Source organism: Leucoraja erinacea, chromosome 33, assembly GCF_028641065.1.
Source record: "Leucoraja erinacea ecotype New England chromosome 33, Leri_hhj_1, whole genome shotgun sequence".
Lineage (NCBI taxonomy): Eukaryota > Metazoa > Chordata > Chondrichthyes > Rajiformes > Rajidae > Leucoraja > Leucoraja erinaceus.
In genome coordinates this window covers 2,366,383-2,390,256 of record NC_073409.1, presented here as the reverse complement: position 1 = coordinate 2,390,256, position 23,874 = coordinate 2,366,383, and the positions used below count along the sequence as shown (strand labels likewise).

Below are 23,874 nucleotides of genomic sequence, written 5' to 3'. Positions count from 1 at the left end.
CAGGATTAGAGAGATATGGACCACGTGAGCAGGTGAGATTAGTGTAGATGGGGAAATCTTGGACAGCATGGAGGAGATTGGGCCGAAGGGCTTGGTTCTGTGCCATGACTGTAAACCAGGAGGCCACGCGATCAATGGGAAAATGGGTAAACATGGCACATAGTGTGGCCAAGATTCAGATGGACACCATGTCACTGGAGCTGAGAGGCAGCAATTCTTCCAGCCATGACACAGTCTCTCCCATCTCGGAAGGCAGACATAAAACAGTCTGATAAAATCCCTCGTCATCCATTTCTGCCTGATGGGGCCCACCTGTCTCATGGTGCTCAGTCTATACCTTTGCAAAGGATCTAGAGACTGGATATTAAAAAAAAATCCGAAGATAGACACAAAAAAGCTGGAGTAACTCAGCGGGACTGGCAGCATGTCTGGAGAGAAGGAATGGGTGATGTTTCTGGTCGAGACCCTTCTTCAGACTGGTTAGGGAAAAGGGAAACGAGAGATGATGTAGAGAGATAAAGAACAATGAATGAAAGATATGCAAAAAAGTAACGATGATAAAGGAAATAGGCCATTGTTTGCTATTTGTTGGGTGAAAACGAGAAGCTGGAGTGACTTGGGTGGGAGAGGGGTAGAGAGAGAGGGAATGCCAGGGCTACCTGAAGTGGGAGAAATCAAAATTCACACCACTGGGCTGTAAGCTGCCCAAGCGAAATATCAGATGCTGTTCCTACAATTTACGTTTGACAATGGAGACCGAGGTCACAAAGGTCCGTGTGGGAAGGGGAAGGAGAATTAAAGTGTTTAAGAAGGAACTGCAGATGCTGGAAAATTGAAGGTAGACAAAAGTGCTGGAGAAACTCAGCGAGTGCAGCAGCATCTATGGAGAGAAGGATATGGAGCCTTCTCTCCATAGATGCTGCTGCACCCGCTGAGTTTCTCCAGCACTGTTGTCTACCCAGGATAATTAAAGTGTTTAGCAACTGGGAAATTCATCTGTTCTTCTCCCTCTTCACTCACGGGACAAGAAATGGTTAACAACAAAGGGAAGGTACACAAAAAACCTGGAGAAACGCAGCGGGTGCAGCAGCATCTATGGAGCGAGGGACAAAGGCAACGTTTCGGGGCGAAACCCTTCTTCAGACTGAAGTTCCTTCTTAAACTCTTAAGAACAAAGGGACTTCTTCTCAGTCTTAATGGCGATGGTGGAGGAAGCGATGAGCTGCACAGTCGGGGGGTGGAGGTTGTGCTCGGAGGAACGAGAGGTAGCTGACTGAGGTGGGTTGGTGATCAAAGTCTCATTCCATCAAAAGCAACAACGTTAAAAATAAAATTCCCTTTAATTGTTTGTACAAATTGTTCATTCATTATAAATCCCACAAAACATTCATGACAACATGTATTTCAAACATTTGGTTACTCTTGTGAATACTGAATTATTGAAAAAGATTGTAAAAAGGATGAGAGCATTATATCCAGGCTATAATTTTCTACAACGAGTTGCTACAGGTTTTACACTTAGTAATTCCACAGTCGTACAAGATTCAAATTTCCCCTAATAAATAATTTAAAGAAAAGGAATGTACAATGCCGAGTGTTTCGTTTACGCATTGTGGAAGTGTTTTACTTCTGTTTCCACCAACAGAATATCAATAAATGAGCTAGCCATCACGTTATGTTCCGATCGGTTAGCCTGTATGACCACACCTGCCATCTTGCCAGCCAAAACCATTTATATCGGTTTAGGCTGAGCAAGCTGGGACTCTATTCCTTAGAGCACAGGAGGATGAGGGGTGATCTTACAGAGGTGTATAAAATCATCAGAGGAATAGATCGGGTAGACGCACAGAGTCTCTTGCCCAGAGTAGTGGAATCGAGAAGCAGAGGATATAGGCTGAAGGTGATGGGGGAAAGATTTGATAAGAATTCCAAGGGTGACCTCTTCAGGCCAAGTGGGGTGGATGTATGGAACGAGCTGACGGAGGAGGTAGTTGAGGCCAAAGATCCAATAGCAAGCAAGATAGACCACTCTACGAAAAAGACATCGTACAGTCATGGGCAGATTCATGGGGAATTTTCGGCCCCATTTCCGTAACCGGCTTCCGTCTCCGCACCAAAGATCCCCAAAGATAACTAGTGCGGAGATGGAGGCCGGTTACGGAAACACCCTCGTAAAAATAAAAGTTCTTTGGTAAAAATCTTCTCCTCATTTTCAGAATGATAATTTATTAACACAAACTGTTCCCCCGCAACGTTAATTACACTGCGAGTCGGGTCGGGTTACTGAAATGTGTGAAAAAAGGCCCACGTTCCACTCCATTGCGTACTACACGTCAGCCCATTCAATTTAGAAGGAGTGGTCTATCTTGCTCTGCTATAGGATCTTTGGTTGGGACAGGGACTATCGCAATGTTTATGAAACATTTGGACAGGTACACAGATAGGACAGGTTTTAGAGGGATATAGGCCACACACAGGCAGGAGTAGATGGGGCATGATGGTCGGTGTGGGTAGGTTGGGCTGAAGGGCCTGTTTCCACGCTGTTAGACTCTATGACTCTCTCTCTGTGACTCTAAAAACAGCTCGTTGTATGTGCAGCAGTTTACATCGGAGCCAAGTGAAATACAAATCTTCAAGAATCTTTTTTACGGGGAAATATTTATCCGTAACTTCATCAACATTCTACTTAGTGCCATAGCGCATTTTTGGTTTAAGTGTGGGCCAACCAAAGCAGGAAAAGATTCTCCCACTTTGTTGTATCCATCTCTCAGCTTAATACAGCAAGGCAGCATCGATGAGCACTGTTACACACCATCAATGTACCCGTGGGATATTTACACTCATCCCCCGAACCACACTGTGGCTGAAAATGATAGAGTTGATGCTTTTGTCAATCTGCTCTCATCTTCGTTCGATAGAATGTCCAGAAAGGTAAAAGGCCCCTTTATACCTTGTCAGACGACATCCATGGGAATTAGAATGAGTAGTTGTAGCACCTTTAATCTTTCAATAAGACATTGGCTGACCCTACACCTTGTCCACCTGCCCACTGTCACCATATCACTTGGTCCACTCAGCGTCCAAAGATCTCAATGTTTGAACATCTACAGTTCTTTTCACTGTAACTTGGCGTGCGTGACAATAAACTTAACTCAACTCAACTGCGGGCAGTTGGAAGGGGTTGAGTTCTACAAATTAATCACCCTCTCAGTAAAGGGAATTCTCAGTATTCCAGTAATGGAGGCAGATACAATAGTGGTGTTTAAGAGGCTTGTGGATAGGCGCATGGAAGTGCTAGGAAGAGAGGGATATGGATCATGATGAGGTCAGATCATGTTCGACACCAACATAGTGGGCTGAAGTTCCTGTGCTGTTCTGTTCAATGGTCCACGTACCATCAAGTCGACTCCACCATTCAATCATGGCTGATCCATCTCATCCACTCAACCCCATTCTCCTGCCTTCATCCCATAACCCCTGACACCCGTACTAATCAAGAGCCGACCAATCTCCACCTTAAAAATACCCATTGGCTTGGCCACCACAGCCGTCTGTGGCAACGAATCCTACAGATTCACCACCCTCTGACATTTGGTCTCTTCACCAAGCCGTGAAGGTGATGGAGTGAAAAATGCCGGCGGCTCATTCTCTGGAGAAAGCACCTCGTGTAATGCAGGAAAATAGAACAACATAGACAATAGGTGCAGGAGTAGGCCAATCAGCCCTTCAAGCCAGCACCGCCATTCAATATGATCATGGCTGATCATCCAAAATCAGAACCCCGTTCCTGCTTTCTCCCCATATCCCTTGATTCCTTTAGCCCGAAGAGCTATATCTAACTCTCTCTTGAAAACATCCAGTGAATTGGCCTCCAGTGCCTTCTGTGGCAAAACATGGGTGTCTCATCAGATGACCAGCCAACCTCAAAAGACACTGCACTCTTCCAGCGAGTCAAGAAAGAAGCACAGACAGGACAACAAATCATAATATTGCAAGACACATGATCCAGATGATATCCGAATGACTTCAAAATATTGCACATATTGCCATCAAACTGGCTTTGCAAATGTCACTTTTGTTTTTAAACCTTGACTGATCAGATGGATGGTCGTACCCACAGCAAATTGGGAAGTGGACAATCTGAAGTGGGGACTGTTGACGTTGGTCTCAGTCACAAGATCAAAGCAGCAACAAGCCGTCCTCTCCGCCAGCTACGACGTGCCTTTCTTCTTCCTTGCAGCAGCGAGCCCATTGCTTAGTCTCAGCTCCGCCTGTTGTACCTGTTAAAACAAACAGCACGTCACGCTCCAGCTAATTAACCCCCACAGAAAGGACCAGTCTCACCCTGGTCACTCAATAGGCATTAGACAATCGGTGCAGGAGTAGGCAATTCGGCCCTTCGAGCCAGCACCGCCATTCAATGTGATCATGGCTGATCATCCCCAATCAGTACCCCGTTCCTGCCTTCTCCCCATATCCCCTGACTCCGCTATTTTTAAGAGCCGTAAGGTCGTTAATGACAGGAGCAGATTTAGGCCATTCAGCCCATCAAGTCTACTCCGCCATTCAACCATGGCTGATCTATCTTTCACTCCCAACCCCATTCACCTGCCTTCTCCCCACAATCCCCGACACTCGTACTAAACAAGAATCTACCTATCTCTGCCTTAAAAATATCCACAGCCTTCTGTTGCAAAGAATTCCACAGATTCACCACCCTCTGACTAAAGAAATTCCTCCTCATCTCCTTCCAAAAGCAACATCCTTTAATTCTGAGGTTATGACCTCTAGTCCAAGACCCTCCTACTAGTGGAAACATCCTCTCCACATCCACTCTATCCAAGCCTTTCATTATTCGGTAAGTTCACTCCCTCTTCTCCCCTCTCCCATCGGGCAAGACGTACAGGAGTGTGAAAACGCACACCTCCAGATTCAGGGACGGTTTCTTCCCAGCTGTAATCAGGCAACTGATCCATCCTACCACCAACTAGAGTGGACCTGACCTCCCACCTACCTAATTGGAGACCATCGGACTATCTTTAATCGGACTTTACTGGACTTTGCACCAATTGTTTTTTACCTTTCTCCAGTATCTGTGCACTGAATGGTTTGATTGTAATCATGTATAGTCTTTCCACTGACTGGATCGCACGCAACGAACAAAGCTTTTCACTGTACCTCGGTACATGTGACATTAGTAAAGTCCCTGTCCCACTTTCCCGAGTTACTCTACGAATTCTCCCGAGTTTTTCCCTTGATTCAAACTCGGAGAATGTCCGTAGGAGTCGGTGGATATATCGTAGCGGCTCGTAATGCCAGCCGTAGGTACTCGGGGCATCAGGTAAGTCGGGACGTTTTTTCAGCATGTTGAAAAATGTCCACAGGTAAAAAAAAAACAGAGTACCTACAGCCAATGGCAGACTGGGTCTAAAAATATTGGTTGCCAGGAGACAAAGGGGGCCCACTTGATATAGGGGGCCCACTTGATATATGGGGCCCACTTGATATAGGGGGCCCACTTCATCAGGGGCCCACTCGCCATCGGGCAAGCTGACACTCTGGCCAGTCCGCCACTGCCTACGGCTGGCTATTACCGTAATTCTGTTTGAATTTGAATCAAGGGGAAAACTCGGGAGAATTTGTGGTAACTCTGGAAAGTGGAACAGGGGCTTAAACCAACCTAAACTAAACTGTACATGCTTCATGGCATCCACGGAGAGACACAAGCTCATAGCTTCAAACACAATGATCAGTTTCAGGATAAGAAGATAGGCCGAGGCAGTAATTGCATAAAGCAAGGCTTGACTAATGTAGGTTTAAGCGAGGAGCTTAGCTTGATTGGAAAAAGCTGTAACTGGTCATCAGTGTAAAGAAATTGCATGCAGTTCAGTTCAGTCTCGGTTTAGTTCATTTTGGTTTATTGTCATGTGTAATGAGGTACAGTGAAAAGCTTTTGTTGCACGCTATCCAGTCAGCAGAAAGACAAGACATGATTACAATCAGGCTATTATAGTGTATAGATACATGATAAGGGAATAACGTTTAGTGCAAGGTAAAGCCAGTAAAGTCCGATCATGGATAGTCCGAGGGTCACAAATGAGGTAGATAGTAGTTCAGCGCTGCTCTCTGCAAACCCAACATGTGTGAAGCACCCTGCTGCTTTATCGTCACCTTTTCTCAATCTGTGTACTTTATATTTCAATTTCACTGACATCAATATTGTTACTCCTCAAATAGACACAGAGTGCTGGAGTAACTCAGCGGGTCAGGCAGCATCCCTGGGGAACATGGATAGGTGACGTTTTGGGTCGAGGCCATTCTTGTAACTTCTCAAACTTAGTTTAGTTTAGAGCTACAGCATGGACTAAGGCTCTTCTGCCCACCGAGTCCGCACCTACATGCAATCACCGTACACAAGTTCTACCCTATTCTACACACGAGGGGCAATTTACAGAAGCCAATTAACCTACAAACCTGCACGTCTTTGGAATGTGGTTGGAAACCTGTGCACTCGGAGAAAACCCACGCGGTCACGGAGAGAACGTACAAACTCCATACAGACAGCACCCGTAGTCGGGATCGAACACGGGTCTCTGGCGCGGTGAGGCAGCGACTCTACCGCTGCGCCACCGAGCGGCCCTCTAGTGTTGTTCAGGACAAGAACGTGCGCCTCTCACCCTCCCCACATCAAAGCATTCGCCAGCCAATAAAGCCCTTCTGTGAAAGACAGCCGGAGGGAGGGGCAGCCTTGCCCAGAAAATACAACAGAATATAAATATAATCTATAATATAATCTCCCACCTTTTGGACATCTGACGGCACTCTGGACAGGAAGTCAAGGAGCTCATTATTATCGATGGCGTATGGATTTCTTAGCTTCTTAGTGAATTTGTGTATGCCTGTCAACAGAATTTAATTTCGAAATATATAATTCATTCAGACAGAAGGAACAGTTTTGCAAGTGAAAATTACTGAGAAAACAATTAGAATACAGCAGCCACACATGTGCGCCAGGCTTCATGTCCCAACCTTATTACCATGCTCTGTTCTGTCATCTGGGTTCATTAACAAATACCCTCTCTTCATATCAAAATCTCATCTTCTCCAATTGCAAAATCCATTACTGGAGCAGCAGCAGGCGACACCTCACCTCATCCTGCGAGCTAAGATTAGTGCTTAGTCTCCACGAGTCACTCGTGCCACAGACTCGATGCTACGTCACAATACTCCAGCGAGCCCAAGCCTCCTCATGACCCCAGCATGTTCAGTCCTGCTGCCTTCACGGGGAGACAAACGCAAGAGGCTTTTCTTTCATACGATGGGACTTCTGTTGATTGCCTCCCGTGTTATTAGGTTCGGCAATGAGCGAGTCCTGACAAGCTGGGGTGTTGCAAGCACCAAGTAGGTGCGCAAACCACTCTGTTCTTCTTTCAAAGCTTCCCAATCCTCCGGCCTCCCACTAATCTTTGCCTTCTCTTTGAGTTTTATAAACTGTCCTTGACTCCCCTTGTCAGCCACAGTCGCCTCTTTCTCTCCCCCCCCCCCCCACCCCACCCGGAATCTTTCTTCCTCTTTGGAATGAAAAGGTCCGGCATCTTCCGAATTATTCCCAGAAATTCCTGCCATTGCTGTTCCAACGTCACCCCTGCTAGTGTCCCTTTCCAGTCAACTTTGGCCAGCTCCTCCCTCATGCCTCTGTAGTCCCCTTTGCCCAGCTGCAATACCGACACATCCGATATCACCTCCTCCCTCTCAAATTGCTGATTAAAACTGATCATATCGTGGTCACCACCTCCTAAATGTTTCGGCGTTTGCTGAGTCCTGATAAACTGGTGAGTCGGGAGCACCAAACAGCACAGAGGTAAGCAGGCTTCCACACAACCCCGTCTCATCGGGCTCTCCTAAGTTCATATGTTGTACTTCTACTAAAATCTACATCTATAGTCCATCTACATCTACCTAAAAGACATTTATACAGGTTCATGAATAGGAAAGGTTTCATACATTCATAGAAGCAGAATGTTGGCCCTTCGGCCCATCAAGTCTACTCCGCCATTCAATCATGGTTGATCTATCTTTCCCTCTCAACCCCATTCTCTCCCATAACCCCTGACACCCGTACTAATCAAGAACCTAAGCAATCTCCATCTTAAAAATATCCATCGACTTGGCCTGCCTGCCCAGACGTCTACTTGCCTTCTCCCAGTGAGGACCGAGGGGAGACTGAGGGAGATGTAATGTCTAGGGACATTGCAATATGAAAATATCTAGAATGTGGAACAGTCCAGCATTGGGGAAGGCCCTCCATCCCACAAGATAGACACAAAGTGCTGGAGTAACTCAGTGGGTCAGGCAGCATCGCGAGAGAAAAAGGATGGGTGATGTTTAGGGTTGAAACCGTTCTTCAGACCCGACACGAAATATCCCCCATCCTCTTCATCCAGAGAAGTTGCCTGACCCGTTCAGTTACTACTAGGGTCGCCAACTTTCTCACTCCCAGATAAGGGACAAAGGGTCAAAATAAGGGATAAATTCCCGACGGTAACTCGTTGACCGATTCAGCCGTGGCTGGGTGAATGATGAGTTGGCCCGGGTGCTGGACTGCACACAAATTCCAGCCGGCGGGCCAGCTGAGGAGTTTTGGCCCGGGCGCGCAAAGTCCGACGCCCCGTCCAACTCATGAATTGATGATCGGCCATGAGAAGGAGGGGTGGTGGTGTGGGCGGTAAGCGAAGGTCCGAAGGTCGGACAGCTGGCCGGGCTGCCGACCGACGCGGCCACGGGCGAGACGCAGCTCCTGCTGCGCTACGTCGGGACGGGTGAGGCGGGGCTGGACGCGGCGCTCCGACCCGTCTACCCTATCTGTGTTCTCGCAATTTTATAAACTTCCATCAGGCATATCAATGGAGCTCAGGGCCTAGCAGACATTGACGCAGAGACAACAACCTGGCTGCTCAACACTCAGCTTGAGATCTAAAGGGCCTGTCCCACTTGGGCGTAAGTTGCGCGTAATTTACGCTTCATCATTTACGTGTCACGACGCACGACACGCACGTTGTGCCGCGCACCTGATGCGTACATGGTGCATGGTGACGTAGGCAGTGACGGGCGGTCCCGCGCGGCGCCCCAGGATTTTGGTATATACAAAATCTTCGCGCCCCATCTGCGTGACACGCAAATGACACCCCAGTGGGACAGCCCCTTAACTATTCCTTTGGTTTATGTTTCATTCGCAAGAATTGTACAATATCCTCAGTGGCCCCACACTGCCAGAGCTGTTGGATAAACGCAAGTTGTTTGTTTTCCACACACCTCAATAACCTCGATTGTTAATGGATAGGAGTATATTTCAAGCATGGTCGCAGCATATAAAGGCCTTTGGAAGAGTTTCAAGTTTCAGCTGTATATAGATTTGTGCCAATGAATACAGGTTTCCTATTTTAACATTTTGTTCACCTCAACCCATTACTTTATTAATCTGCGGGAGGTATGAAAGACTCCATCTGTTTGAACGGTTTCAAACGCGGGGCCTACCAGAGTTCAGGCTGAGCAACACTGTTCCTTTGTGTCTGTGTCAGGCTACGAAATCCCTCACTACAGCAGCGACCCTGCCCGTCTGTGTAACAAGGGGTGAATGGTGGCGCAGCGGTAGAGTTGCTGCCTTACAGCGCCGGAGACACGGGTTCAATCCTGACTACGGGCGCTGTCTGTACGGAGTTTGTACCTTCTCCAAGTGACCTGCATGGGTTTTCTCCGAGATCTTCAGTTTCCTCCCACACTCTAAAGACGTACAGGTTTGCAGGTGACCTGGCTAGTTATAAATGTAAAATTGTCCCTAGTGTACGATAGTGTTAGTGTGCGGGGATCGCTGGTCGATGCGGACTTGGTGGCTCGAATGGCGGTGCTGGCACATAGGGCCGAATGGCCTCCCCTGCACCTATTTTCTATGGCGCTGATTTTCAGCAGAATGCACGCTCCGTTTAGTTTAGTTTAGAGATGCAGCATAGAAACAGGCCCTTCGGCCCACCAGGCCCATGCTGACCAGCGATCGACCCCACACACTAACACTACACATTAGAGACAATCATTTATTTTTTAACCAATTTTCTATGCTTCTAAGTTTCATGATTCACACCTCCTCTTTCTTATTTACCTGACTTGTGTTACGAAGGTACAGAAGCCTGTAAATTGTAACCATCGGGTTCAAGAACAGCTTCTTTGCAGCGACAATCAGGCTGTTGAACACTGCACAATACTAACCTCATTAACCACGAGCTGCGGACTGTGTCTTTGGCTACACTATGAACTTCGGGCGGGGTCGGGGGGGGGGGGTTAGAAACATAGAAATTAGGTGCAGGAGTAGGCCATTCGGCCCTTCGAGCCTGCACCGCCATTCAATATGATCATGGCTGATCATCCAACTCAGTATTGTGGCTATTAATTAATATAAATGTTTTGATTATTTTATTTCTATGAGGGTAGTGCGGTAACAGCCTATTTAGCAGCATGTACGAATGTCATTGTTTTGTTGTCATTATGGACTCCCTCGACTCTTGAATTACGGAGTATGCATATCCACGACACAAAGGTTTGTCAAGCTTCATCGTCCCCGTTTCCCCTCCTTCAGCGCTCAGACTGCTTTGCCGCCCATTTATTACCCTGGCCGCTGCTTTGTGATTACAAATCAGGTGAGAGAAATGTATATATATATATATATTCTTACCCCAAATCAGCAGGAGATACCGCAGTGGGACAAAGTACAAGACGATTGTGCAGACAGCAAGTACAGTGCAGCCCAACTTGCCCAGAAATGGCACGGTCCAATTGAAAACGCTGGGAGAACAAACAAGTAGAAAGAGCACCATTAACATTACAATTATGTCAGAGGTGTGATCATTGGTGTAACTTGTACAGAGCCCTAGTGAGACCACACCTGGAGTATTGTGTGCAGCTTTGGTCCCCTAATTTGAGGAAGGACATTCTTGCTATTGAGTGAGTGCAGCGTAGGTTTACAAGATTAATTCCCGGGATGGCGGGACTGTCATATGCTGAAAGAATGGAGCAGCTGGGCTTGTGCACTCTGGAGTTTAGAAGGATGAGAGGGTATTCTCATTGAAACATATAAGATTGTTAAGTGCTTGGACACAATCGAGGCAGGAAACATGTTCCCGATGTTGGGGGAGTCCAGAACCAGCGTCCACAGTTTAAGAATAAGGGGTAAGCCATTTAGAACAGAGACGAGGAAACAATTATTCTCACAGAGAGTGGCGAGTCGGTGGAATTCTCTGCCTCAGAGGGTGGTGGAGGCCGGTTCTCTGGATGCTTTCAAGAGAGAGCTCGATAGGGCTCTTAAAAATAGCAGAGTCGGGGGATATGGGGAGAAGGCAGGAACGGGGTACTGATTGTAGAGGATCAGCCATGATCACATTGAATGGCGGTGCTGGCTCGAAGGGCCGAATGGCCTACTCCTGCACCTATTGTCTATTGTCTCTTGATGCTTCCAAGATGGTGCCCAACCCAGGACGCTATTTTCTGTGGTAGCCACAGAAGCAGATCCACAAACGCATATTACATTCGCTCCACACTCTTGAACCGCTATTCCTATACACTGTAAATACACTGTAAATGGATCGGATTGTAGTAGACACAAAACGCTGGAGTAACTCAGCGGGACAGGCAGCATCTCTGAAGCAAAGGAATGGGCGACGTTTCGGGCGAGACCCTGTAATCATGTATTGGCTTTCCGCTGACTGGTTAGCACACACATGATCCATATCCAAACGTTGCCTATTTCCTTCACTCCATAGATGCTGCTGCACCCGCTGAGTTTCTCCAGCACTTTTGTCGACCTTCGATTTTCCAGCATCTGCAGTTCCTTCTTAAACACTCCAAGGAGAAGATGACCATGATGTAATTTAGACCTTTACCGACAAACTCACAATATTTCCGACTAAAATTACATTGTTTGTGTTTAGCATCTGATGCTAATTAACTCGGTAACTATTGATACTGCTATTTGTTTAAGAGGGAACTGCAGATGCTGGAGAATCGAAGGTACACAAAAAAGCTGGAGAAACTCAGCGGGTGCAGCAGCATCTATGGAGCGAAGGAAATAGGCAACGTTTCGGGCCGAAACCCTTCTTCAGACTGCACTGCTTTCCCTGCTATTCTTATTTATTAAGACACAAGATCATAAAATGTTAAGTATAAGCTTGTTCTTACAGCAGTTTCTCCAATACAATATTCATGCAAACTTTATATCACAATATATTCTAGTTCTGATAACGCAGGTCTGTACTGTTCTTGTCAAATATACTTTAAATTATCCATGACACATGTCATTGCAATGGGTCTTGTGTGGAATGCAAGAAACTGCACCTGCAACTTCTGGGTTGGCTTATATATAATAAAGGATAATATATATTTATATATACATGTACATACACATACACACATATATACAAACATATGCATACACATATATATATACATACATATATATTGTGTTTAAGAAGGAACTGCAGATGCTGGAAAATCCTTATATATATATATATATACATACACACATATATATATACACATATATACACACATATATACACACATATATACACACATATATATACATTTATGCATACACATACATACGCACACACACACATATATACATACAGTATACATACACACACACACATATATATATACATTCACACACACTGAAGAATGGTCTTGACCAGAAATGTTGCCCATTCCTTCTCTCCATAGATGCTGCCTCACCCGCTGAGTTACTCCAGCATTTTGTGTCTACCATCGTTTTTACCAGCATCTGCAGTTCTTTCTTGCACACACATATACATACTCACACACATTCACACATATACATAGGCACACACATATATACATATAATTTTTTTTGTGTAATTGTGGGTTTTACAGAGTACTGCGATCACATATTCTGTTGTGCTGCTGCAAGTAAGAATGTCATTGTTCTCTTTTGTGACATGACAATAAAACACTCTTGACTCCTCTGCTTCACTACAGTTCCATGAGATCCTTTTCTACCCAACTGAAGGGTTAATGTGTTTGCGGCAGCACTCGGCCTGAATGTCCGTCACTCCACCTGTACCTCATACCCTCACTGCCACCCCCCTCCTCCAGACAGACCGACTGACTGATCCTAGCCACAGCTGTTACTTATCTCCGTTTCTCCCCGCATGTCAAACGTCATTATTCTGCCCAACAAGGCAGAACTAGTTTGAGTTTTGAATACAAGGATCCTGAAACAAGTTGTGGCTCTGACCCTGTGAAATGTCTTATCACCACACTTGTCTCTGTGAAGTATATTTCCACTGCGACTGCTTTGGAAGTGGTTGCTGGGGGACATCCATATAATGTTGTGGTGGACACAGAGGCAAGCGGGGAAAAACTTTTAGCCCATCAACAAAGACGTGCCCTAATGCTGAACAATAAAATGTCGTTACAATGGAGGAGCAATTTGGATTATTGTCAGACGGGATTACAAACAGATCTATTTTGCTATCGACTATCTGGGGCCTGTCTCCCAGCTAAGATCTATCTGCATCTTCTCAACACCGCTCCAGACTCTTCCATGCTATTTTTCTTCTCGCGTCACGACAGCTGGTTGAAAGCAAACACGTTCCAAGGAGCTGATTTTATCAGCGTAACTGGACCCCTTAATCCCGGCCCGGGTTTGTGTGTCAAGGCAGAATTAATCCTCTTTTGTGTAATGAGAGGAACTAAAACGGCACGTGAAAGAAAACTCACCTATTTCGCTCAAAACCGGAACGTTATTAATTAAAAACCCAGTGTGTAATCAAACTTTAATCAGCTCACATCAATGTATGCGTTTGACAATGAAAAGAATCATAATACTAATTTCTTCTGTTTGAAATCCGCTCAACCCCTGGGATATCAGGGAGATAACTAGTTCACATCCTCATTATCACACTCACAAGGTACACAGCCCTGCAGCTGGGATGCAGATGAAGAGAATATACTAACCACACTGCCACTCCGAGAAGGCAGACCTCTCCCTATTTGTCAATAAAGTTAGAAATAATTAATTACTGCTCAATAATGTATTTCAGGATTAGGACCGGCACAAGGTAAAACACAATAATGATGTGCAAACTGAAAATTGTTGTCAGATCAGATTAAATTCTTGTGACAATATACCACTCTATCATTTTATGATGAGCTCTGATGTTTGCACAAGCCTATTAGTAGATAGTTTATCGAAATAATATAATCTGATTGGCTCACTGCACTCCTCTGTGGATGGTACACAGTGAGGCATTGAGCTGCAGTTCTGAACTTCATACTTAAAGGGCGCACAGACTTTATTCTTAAAGGGCCCACGTACCTTATCCTTAAAGGACCCACACACATTATTCTTAAAGGGTCCACACACCTTATCCTTAAAAAGCCCACATACTTTATCCCTAAAGGGCCCACTAACCTCAAATAGCCCCTGACTTCATCCTCAGACCCTCTTCTTTGTCTACCTAACAGTGGCCAGTTTCCTTTATCAGTGTTACTTTTTTGCATATCTTTCATTCATTGTTCTTTAACTCTCTACATCATCATCTATATCTCTCGGTTCCCTTATCCCTAACTAGTCTGAAGAAGAGTCTTGACCTGAAACGTCACCCAGCGATGCTGCCTGTCCCGCTGAGTTACTCCAGCTTTTTATGTCTATCTTCGGTTTAAACCAGCATCTGCAGTTCCTTCCTGCAAAGGTACATTCGTAGTTACTCGTACACACTCCCTCCATACAAGAGTGTTTCGCATTAAAATGATCCACGGAATCAACACAAAACAAGCTCATCTGTCTGGAGAGAATTCAAATTTCTTCTCTTAATCCATTTTTGAAAATGACTGATTGGAGAGTGTCAGACTCTATGACAAGGCAGATTGATCACCCAACAAAGGTTGAGGCGTACGACTGGGGTTGTGTCGAATGAATATTCATACAAGTGTGGCCTAGCTGAACAATTGTGCTTTAGTGAATCCTACATATTAAATTTGCTAATTGATGCATGCCTACAGTTGTGCTGTTGGTTTCATGTTGTCAATACCTCCCAAAAATTATTGCAGGTTACAAAGGCTCGCAGGATTGATTACGTACTGAATCGATAAGTACGACCCCATTTGTAGCTAATTCATTCTCAACAATATATAATCACTGGATGATGAATTGTGTTTGTGTATCTCTATCAGATTTGCTCAGTGGGTGAAAGGTAATGTGAAGTTACTGGAAAGTCTCTCGTTGAAGTTGTGGTCACTTTCGCCAAGGTGAATTAATATTGCCATGTATCTATTAAGTAGTTGACTCTCCGACAGCTAGCTGATGCATCCAATACATAAATCCAAGATTCAAGAGCAAAATGCAAAGTGCTGGTGGAACTCAGTGGGACAGACAACATCATGATTCAATCTGAAGAAGGGTCCCGATCCTAAACATCGTCTGTCCATTCCCACCACAGAGGGCGGCATGGTGGCACAGCGGTAGAGTTGGTGCCTTACAGCGCCAGAGACCTGGGTTCGATCCTGACTATGGGTGCTGTCTGTACGCAGTTTGCACGTTCTCCCCGTGACCAGCGTTGGTTTTCTCCAGGAGCTCCAGTTTCCTCTCACATTCCAAAGACGTACAGGTTTGTAGGTTAATTGGATACCTTATGGTATATGGACACACTTATCTGTTTTGTAGTAAATGCCTACTATGTTCTGTGTGCTGAAGAAATACAAGAATGTCATTGTCCTATACAGGGACACATGACAATAAACTCACTTGACTTGACAGTAAAAAATTGAAAATTGTCCCTAGCGTGTGTAGGATTGTGCCAGTGAACGGGCTGATCGCTGGTCGGCACGGACTTGATGGGCCAACGGACCTCTTTCCACGCTGTATCTCTGAACTAAACAAGACTAAAAACTAAAACTTTGTGTTTTGCTCACGATTCCAGCATCTGTAATTCCGTGTGTCTCCAAGTCAAGATATGGATTGCTTTATCTTCCAAATAGAACAAATATCTTGATTTCCATCCATTTCAAAGCAATGTTTCCAATAAAGGCAACGTTTCACTTCAAATTTTGCTTCTAGAAAGAGATTTTGGTGGAACTTTGTGTTCTGTGGTTGACTTCCCACGTGAAGGAGTGCACTTTAAAAGTCATTCATTCCGAACACATTACCTTCAAAAATCAATGAGAAGCAATGTGGACATATTCAGTCTTCATGAACCTGGGCAGAGCTGAGGATTTTCAAATAGATACATTTTTTTAATACCAAGCCAATTAACCTACAAACCTGTTCGTACGTCTTTGGCATGTGAGAGGAAACCGAAGGTCTCGGAGAAAACCCACGTAGATAGCACCCGTACTCAGGATCGAACCCATGTCTCTAGCACTGTGGGGAAGCAACTCTACCGCTGCTCCACCGTGCCGCATGAACAGGAGCAGAATTTGGCCATTCGGTCCATCGAGTCTACTCCGCCATTCAATCATGGCTGATCTATCTTTCCCTCTCAACCCCATTCTCCTGCCCTGCCCCGTAACCCCTCTCGCCCTTATCTCCTGTCGAATCTATGACGCTGCCCCATTCTTCAACTGCTGTATAGAACAGGGAGCAGAATTAAATGTGGACTTTGGTACAATAGGGCTACGTAGGAAAATAAAATCACAGCTCTAAGCAGCCACAATACTTACTTCTTCAGTCTTTCGCCAAAAGATGCTATTGTATCAAGGAAATTCTGAACGCTAATGACAATATCTTGAACCTTGTGGAGCTTGCCCAGTAATCCTTTTCTTTCCGAGTCCTGGAAGCAACAATAAATATCTGTCAGATAAAGAATAGACCAGATAAATGGACTGGAGAGCGGAGACACACACTGTTCCTGCAAAAAGCACTTCTATCCGTGATGATTAAAGCATTTTTAAATCATTGTGTTGAGTTTATAAATCAGGTTCATGCACAGAAAACTGCCCAACACGTCCCAACATGGTAGGTTGAAGATGTAGACGGTGGTTCTGGTCCGATGCTAAAACAAAGAGCAATCATTCAATAAATTGATATTTGTTCAGTGTTTAGTTCAGTTGAGTTTAGAGATACAACGCGGAAACAGGCCCTTCGGCCCACCGAGTCCGTGCCGACCAGTGATCCCCGCACACTAAATACAGTAGGGACAAATGACATTCATACCAAGCCAATTAGCCCACAAACCTGTATGTCTTTGGAGTGTGGGAAGAAACCAAAGATTTCAGAGAAAGCCCATGCGTCACGGGGAGAACGTACAAACTCCGTCCAGACAGAACCCGTAGTCGGGATCAAACCAGGTCTCAAGCGCTGTACGGCAACATCCTACACACACTAGGGACAATTGACAATTTAACCGAAGCCAATAGCCCACAAACCTGTATGTCTTTGGAGTATAGTTTTTAGTTTAGTTCAGAGATACAGTCGCGGGGTGACGCCTGTATGGCCGTGAGTAGTCGCCCAAAGAGTCGCACCTTTTTCTGGTCGCTGCTGGATTTTCAACATGTTGAAATTTTCAGCCACCTGCTGCGACTATGACGGGTGCCGGCAAGTCGCCGAAAAAATCGCGTAAGTGGGACAGGCCCTTTAGAAGACCCCTTATTAAGAAGCATTAAAGCTGCATTTTGGGTTTGTGGCTGGAACAATGAAGGCCAACAGGTTCCCTTCAGGATTCACAGCATGAAGCAAGCAAGCCTTTGCACAATTTGCTATCTTCTGCCACATGGGAATGCACATTAATGTCCAGGCCACTTAGCCCTGACTTAGCAAGCGTCTCTTCACAACAAATTAGCCCAGTTATTATAACAATTGTGGATGACACCCTGCTCTTAACATTTGCAGGACCACAAAGACAGTGGAGAGCTTTTGTAAAATGCCACCTTGTGTATAACAAGCTCCACTCTCCAAGTCTGTGGCATTCTGAATTTTATTAGTGAGCTGGAGTGGAAAATAGGTTAGAGCTAATTGCAAGCCAAGCAAAAAGACACTAGCCTCAGGTAGCTTGGGAATATTTCAAACAAGCGGCATTTAAAAACCACGAGAACATGGCTCTCTTCTTTAATGCCTCGATCCCAGAAACGTTTAACATTCCAGAGAGGAAAAAGCCTTCACAAAAAAAAAAAAAAAAAATCTGACTTGATTTATTACTGAAGTCCTTTATAAATCAGAGTATATGTGAATAATGATTCACAGTTAATTTTATTATCTTGAACTTATTACCATACTTTTGGGGTATTGACGGCTTCACTGTAAAAATCGAAGCAATGAGCAGACTAACAATTCGACTCTAAAGTGGACATCAATTGTCCACTTAAGCACTGGCCACCTTATTTGCATGTGTGTGTCTTGCAAAAATGGAGATTAAAGTTACCCCTCTGCAATTTTATCAACAGACCTGCAGCTCCTATGGTGTGGTGTAGTGTACCATCAAATGAGTTGTTTCGTCCTCATCTGTCGTATGTCTTTTAGACCTGCAGCTCAGTTGAGGCGAGCCAGGCCATCGTACAGGTCAATCAGACCTCGTTCACCATTCGGAGGCCGGTGTAATGGTGTAGCCTAGATGGTTACGCTGACGTCCACTGGTCTCTCCATCTTGTCTTGACCCAGGCTGCCTTGGAAGCATCAGCCGGTGTTGGGCAGAGCAGCTCTCGGGCTCGCGAGGCAAAGGGGCCCCGTGGTGTCTCTGTGACGGTCTGATGCAGGAGGTGGGATTCACTGGTATTCACATAGAAAATAGGTGCAGGAGTAGGCCATTCGGCCCTTCAAGCCAGCACCACCATTCTATGTGATCATGGCTGATCATCCAAAATCAGTACCGTTCCTGCTTTCTCACATATCCCTTGATTCCATTAGCCCTAAGTGTTCTATCTAATGCCCCGGTCCCACTTAGGAAACCTGAACGGAAACCTCTGGAGACTTTGCGCCCCACCCAAGGTTTCCGTACGGTTCCTGGAGGTTCTCAGAGGTTTTTGTCAGTCTCCCTACGGGCTTCCACTACCTGCAACCTCCGGCAACCACCTACAACCTCCGGGAACCGCACGGAAACCTTGGGTGGTGCGCAAAGTCCCCAGAGGTTTCCGTTCAGGTTTCCTAAGTGGGACAGGGGCATAACTCTCTCTTGAATACATCCAGTGAATTGGCCTCCACTACCTTCTGTGGCAGTGAATTCCACAGATTCACCACCCTCTGACTAAAGAAATTCCTCTTCATCTCCTTTCTTAAGGTACGTCCTGGTCTCTCCCACTAGTGGAATGTTTGCTCTATTCAGGCCTTTCACGATTCAGTAAGTTTCAATGAGGTCCCCACCTAAACAGGGGGAACATTTGGTGATTGTGAATTTGTACATATTCTTTCTCATTGACTGACTGTGTTTGGTTCTGGTATACTGGTATCTGTTCATCATTAGTTGTTCATAAATAGGTGAAATAACATTGTGATGTGCTATTAAAGTTGCCTGGGGTAAACGGGACGATAAACATTGGGAACCCGTGCACTAGTAGGAACACCCTCTCCACATCCACTTGCAACCTGACAAGTCCCTGGGGACTGTAGAGTACATTTGGGCATTAAGTCACGAAACGCTTCCATGTAAGTCAAACCTTAGGAGTTAAATATTTATCCTGATGTCAGAACAACATCATCATAAAGGTTGAGGGCTTTACTCAGTTTCTGATATTGAATTCACTGTCACCATATTTTGAAAGTTAGATTGTGTGCTTGGTGCAAGAGACAAAGGAAGATTTTCCACCTCATTACCTCCCTTTTGTTTTCCTTCCTCTTAGACACTCCCTCAGGATGGAGGATGACTTACTTGCAGTTCACTGGGTTGAACAGTGACTGCCGGTCCAGCTTATGGGTATTATTTTATGGTCACAGGCACCGAGATACAGTGAGAAGCTTTTGTCCGCTTACTATCCAGTCCATTCAAATCATATTACACACCTTGGTATAATCAAGCCACACAAATACAACAGCTCACACAAACAGAAAAACAGCGGAGTGCGGAATACAGTGCTCCAGCATTATCCTTGCAATTCCAGAGAAAAAAAGTCCAATGTCTGCAATGAGGTGGATTGGAAGATTTGGACTATGCCTTGGATCAAGGGTTGGCAACCTTGTGAGCGGATGGTGGGCCACATCTATCGCCATAGTGTGACACTTGGTGTTGTTTCTCCCAATAGTTTTCACGTGTTTTTCAATTTGTTTTCTGCAATTCCCTCCCGTCCCCGGGACGAGCAGCAGTTCCCAGGTCGCCAAAACGAATTGAAACCGGTACTGGTGTATGGGGATCGCTGGACGGCACGGACTCGGTGGGCCGAAGGGCCTGTTTCCACGCTGTATCTTGAAACTAAAAAAAACTGAGCTAACGGTTCCACTACTGCATCTTTCAAGGGACGAGACGCCACAGTGTGATCCAACTGCACAGAAATGCAAACTCTGACAGTTCAAAGCAGACAGAACACAGCTCCACAACTCCGGCCTGGCTTTCTTTAAACAAAATGTAAAGACATTCCATGAGAAAGAAACTAAATGCCTCGACCCGAGGCCAGTGGGAATACATGGACTTTTATCTTTTGGCATAATGTTGAGGCAATGTTTTGGAATTTTGATAATTAAACAAGGCAAAGCATTTTAGTTTCATAGTTTAGGCAAATGGGATTTGTGTTGGCCTTTTGTTTATGTATTAAGCAGCATGTTTATAACCAGTAAACAGCTCTTCCCCTTAAGGACTGATTAGGAAAACCAGAAATTGCGACTGCTGTTTATAAGCTGTGCCAGAAGGTCTCTATCTTTAAACTTAATATAACACAGGGCAGTCACGGTGGCGCAGCGGTAGAGCTGCTGCCTTATAGCGAATGCAGCGCCAGAGATCCGGGTTCGATCCCAACTACGGGTGCTGTCTCTACGGAATTTGTACGTTCTCCCCATGGCCTGCATGGGTTTTCTCCGAGATCTTCGGTTTCCTCCCACACTCCAAAGACGTACAGGTTTGCAGGTTAATTGGCTTGGTGTAAGTGTAAATTGTCCCTAGTGTGGGTAGGATAGTATAAGTGTGGTCGCTGGTCGGCGGGGACCCGGTGAACTGAAGGGCCTGTTTCCGTGCTGTATCTCTGCCCACCAAGCCCATGCCGACCAGTGATTGACCCCATACACTAACACTATTCTACACACAAGGGACAATAATTTTTTTTTTTTTTAAACCAAAGCCAATTAACCTACAAACCTGTACGTTTTGGTGGAGTGTGGGATGAAAACGGAGCACCCGGTGAAAACCTACGCAGTCACAGGAAGAACGTACAGACTCTGTACAGACAGCACCCCTAGTCAGGATTGAACCTGGGTCTCTGGCGCTGTGAGGCAGCAACTCTACCCTCCTCAACCATTGTTATCTGTTTGAAGATCCTTCCCTCCTGCAACCTCTCTCTAGTCTGAGCAAAACTGCAAAAACATGCATCTCAAAAGTTATTTAACGGTTTGATGGTAATCATATATAGAAACATAGAAACATGGAAATTAGGTGCAGGAGTAGGCCATTCGGCCCTTCGAGCCTGCATCGCCATTCAATATGATCATGGCTGATCATCCAACTCAGTATTTCGTACCTGCCTTCTCTCCATACCCCCTGATCCCCTTAGCCACAAGGGCCACATCTAACTCCCTCTTAAATATAGCCAATGAACTGGCCTCAACTACCCTCTGTGGCAAAGAGTTCCAGAGATATATGAGGGAGTGCAGCGTAGGTTTACAAGGTTAATTCCCGGGATGGTGGGAATGTCATATGCTGAGAGAATGGAGCAGCTGGGCTTGTACACTCTGGAGTTTGGAAGGATGAGAGATCTCATTGAAACATATAAGATTGTTAAGGGTTTAGACACGCTAGAGGCAGGAAACATGTTCCCGTTGTTGGGGGAGTCCAGAACCAGGGGCCACAGTTTAAGAATAAGGAGTTAGCCATTTAGAACGGAGACAAGGAAACACTATTTCTCACAGAGAGTGGTGAGTCTGTGGAATTCTCTGCCTCAGAGGGCGGTGGAGGCAGGTTCTCTGGATGCTTTCAAGAGAGGAATAGATAGGGCTCTTGAAAATAGCGGAGTCAGGGGATATGGGGAGAAGGCAGGAACGGGGTACTAATTGGGGATGATCAGCCATGATCACATTGAATGGCAGTGCTGGCTCAAAGGGCCGAATGGCCTACTCCTGCACCTATTGTCTATTGTCTATATTCTTTCCGATGACTGGATAGTAAGCAACAACAAATTTAAACTATCACTGGACTATTTGGGGTTTAGAGTTACACGTTTTGATTTTTTAATTATTTTTTAGCTCTCGTTACTTCACCAGCTGGTGTTTGTTCCTTCTGCGGAAAATCAGATTTTGCTGAAGCAAGCGTTGAGAAGTCAATGAGACAATTAATATGCTTAAATAATTTGGCTAGACTTACAAAGAAATCCAGACCCAGGAGGTTTGTGTTTAGAAGCATCTTCACAAACAGTTATGGACGCAATGCAAAGCAAAGGAGGCAGCATTCTTTGCCCGGCCCACTTGTGTATAATCCTTTGATGTGGCTTTCTGCTATGTTAATATTACATTTAACATTAGGAAAGACCCACTGACATTGCCAGTTAATGAGAAATAAAACATTAAATCAACCTTTTTAAACTCTAATCGTTTCTAAGATGGATCTTCAGACCAGGCATTCAACCTGCGTATTACAGCATCTGTCATTCAATTGATACTGTTTAGAACAATCGATCCTGGTCTCGGAGACCAAATCACCTTGACGGTTGCTCATTAGAATCTGTTCCAAAAATAGTTCTTTATCAACAGGGCGGCACAGCGGTAGAGTTGCTGCCTCACAGCGCCAGAGACCCGGGTTCGATCCTGACCACGGGTGCTGTCTGTACGGAGTTTGTACCTTCTACCCCTGACCTGCGTGGGTTTTCTCCGGGATCTCCGGTTTCCTCCCACATTTTCAGGGCATGCAGGTTTGTAGATTAATTGGCTTCTGTAAATTGTCTCTAGTGTGTAGGGTGGAACTAGTGTATGGGGATCGATGGTCGGCGCAGGCTCGATGGGCTGAAGGGCCTGTCTCCGTGCTGTATCTCCAAGGTAAGCTAAACTAAGCCACTGGATTCGAGCTGCTGTTCCCAACTCACTCACAAAAATGTTGGAACAGCAACAGAAGGGAAAGCCCCTTTGAACCTGATCCTTATAAATCTACCCTGATTTTATGAGCATTCCATGGTGAGCGAGCTTCCGGGTGAGAGAGCAAGTTTGCATTTCCAAAGGCCGACTTGAATCTTCAGCCGTTTTGAACGTAGAGGCGTTTAAGTGTTACATAGAGGGGGTTTCAATTTGAGATGTATTGCAGTGACAGACCAAAAGGCATTGACCCAGGTTTACGGGCTGGTGTTAAAAGAATGAACAAGGTCAATTGACACAATCTGTGGTTCAGGTTATCAGACGTGGTAAACAAGCAAACTCTGACCTTAGCCAGGCAAACTGTAGCGAGAGTCGTAAGAATAAACATGGCAGGAATTTTGCTGCACAAAAAAATCCCACTTGAACATATTACAGCACTTCACTGTGTCGTTCAGTGTACACCAAAGGGCCTGTCCCACTTACACAACTTTTTTCGGCAACTTACCTGCATCCGTCATAGTCGCAACAGGTCACCGAAAATTTTCAACGTGTTGAAAATCCAGCGGCAACCTGAAAAAGGTACGACTCTTTGGGCGGCTACTCACGACCAAACAGGCATTACCTCCCAATTTTGGTGTGTGCGTGCTTTATCATCATTCCCTACAATGCCGTGTACGACA

The 23,874-nt window shown here is 45.4% G+C and overlaps 1 protein-coding gene across 1 annotated transcript in view; it reads right to left on the bottom strand.

The window, feature by feature from the left end:
- Positions 1–1,320: 1,320 nt before the first annotated feature.
- The window catches only part of LOC129712547 (multiple C2 and transmembrane domain-containing protein 2-like), a 167,359-nt gene continuing 144,805 nt past the window's right edge, over positions 1,321–23,874 (bottom strand). The window contains exons 20-23 of the mRNA XM_055661038.1: positions 16,726–16,835; positions 10,724–10,833; positions 6,802–6,899; positions 1,321–4,280 (exon numbers count right to left, since the gene is read on the bottom strand). Of these exons, the coding sequence (XP_055517013.1) occupies positions 4,212–4,280; positions 6,802–6,899; positions 10,724–10,833; positions 16,726–16,835 (387 nt within the window). The 3' untranslated portion in view covers positions 1,321–4,211. The remainder of the gene's footprint in view (positions 4,281–6,801; positions 6,900–10,723; positions 10,834–16,725; positions 16,836–23,874) is intronic.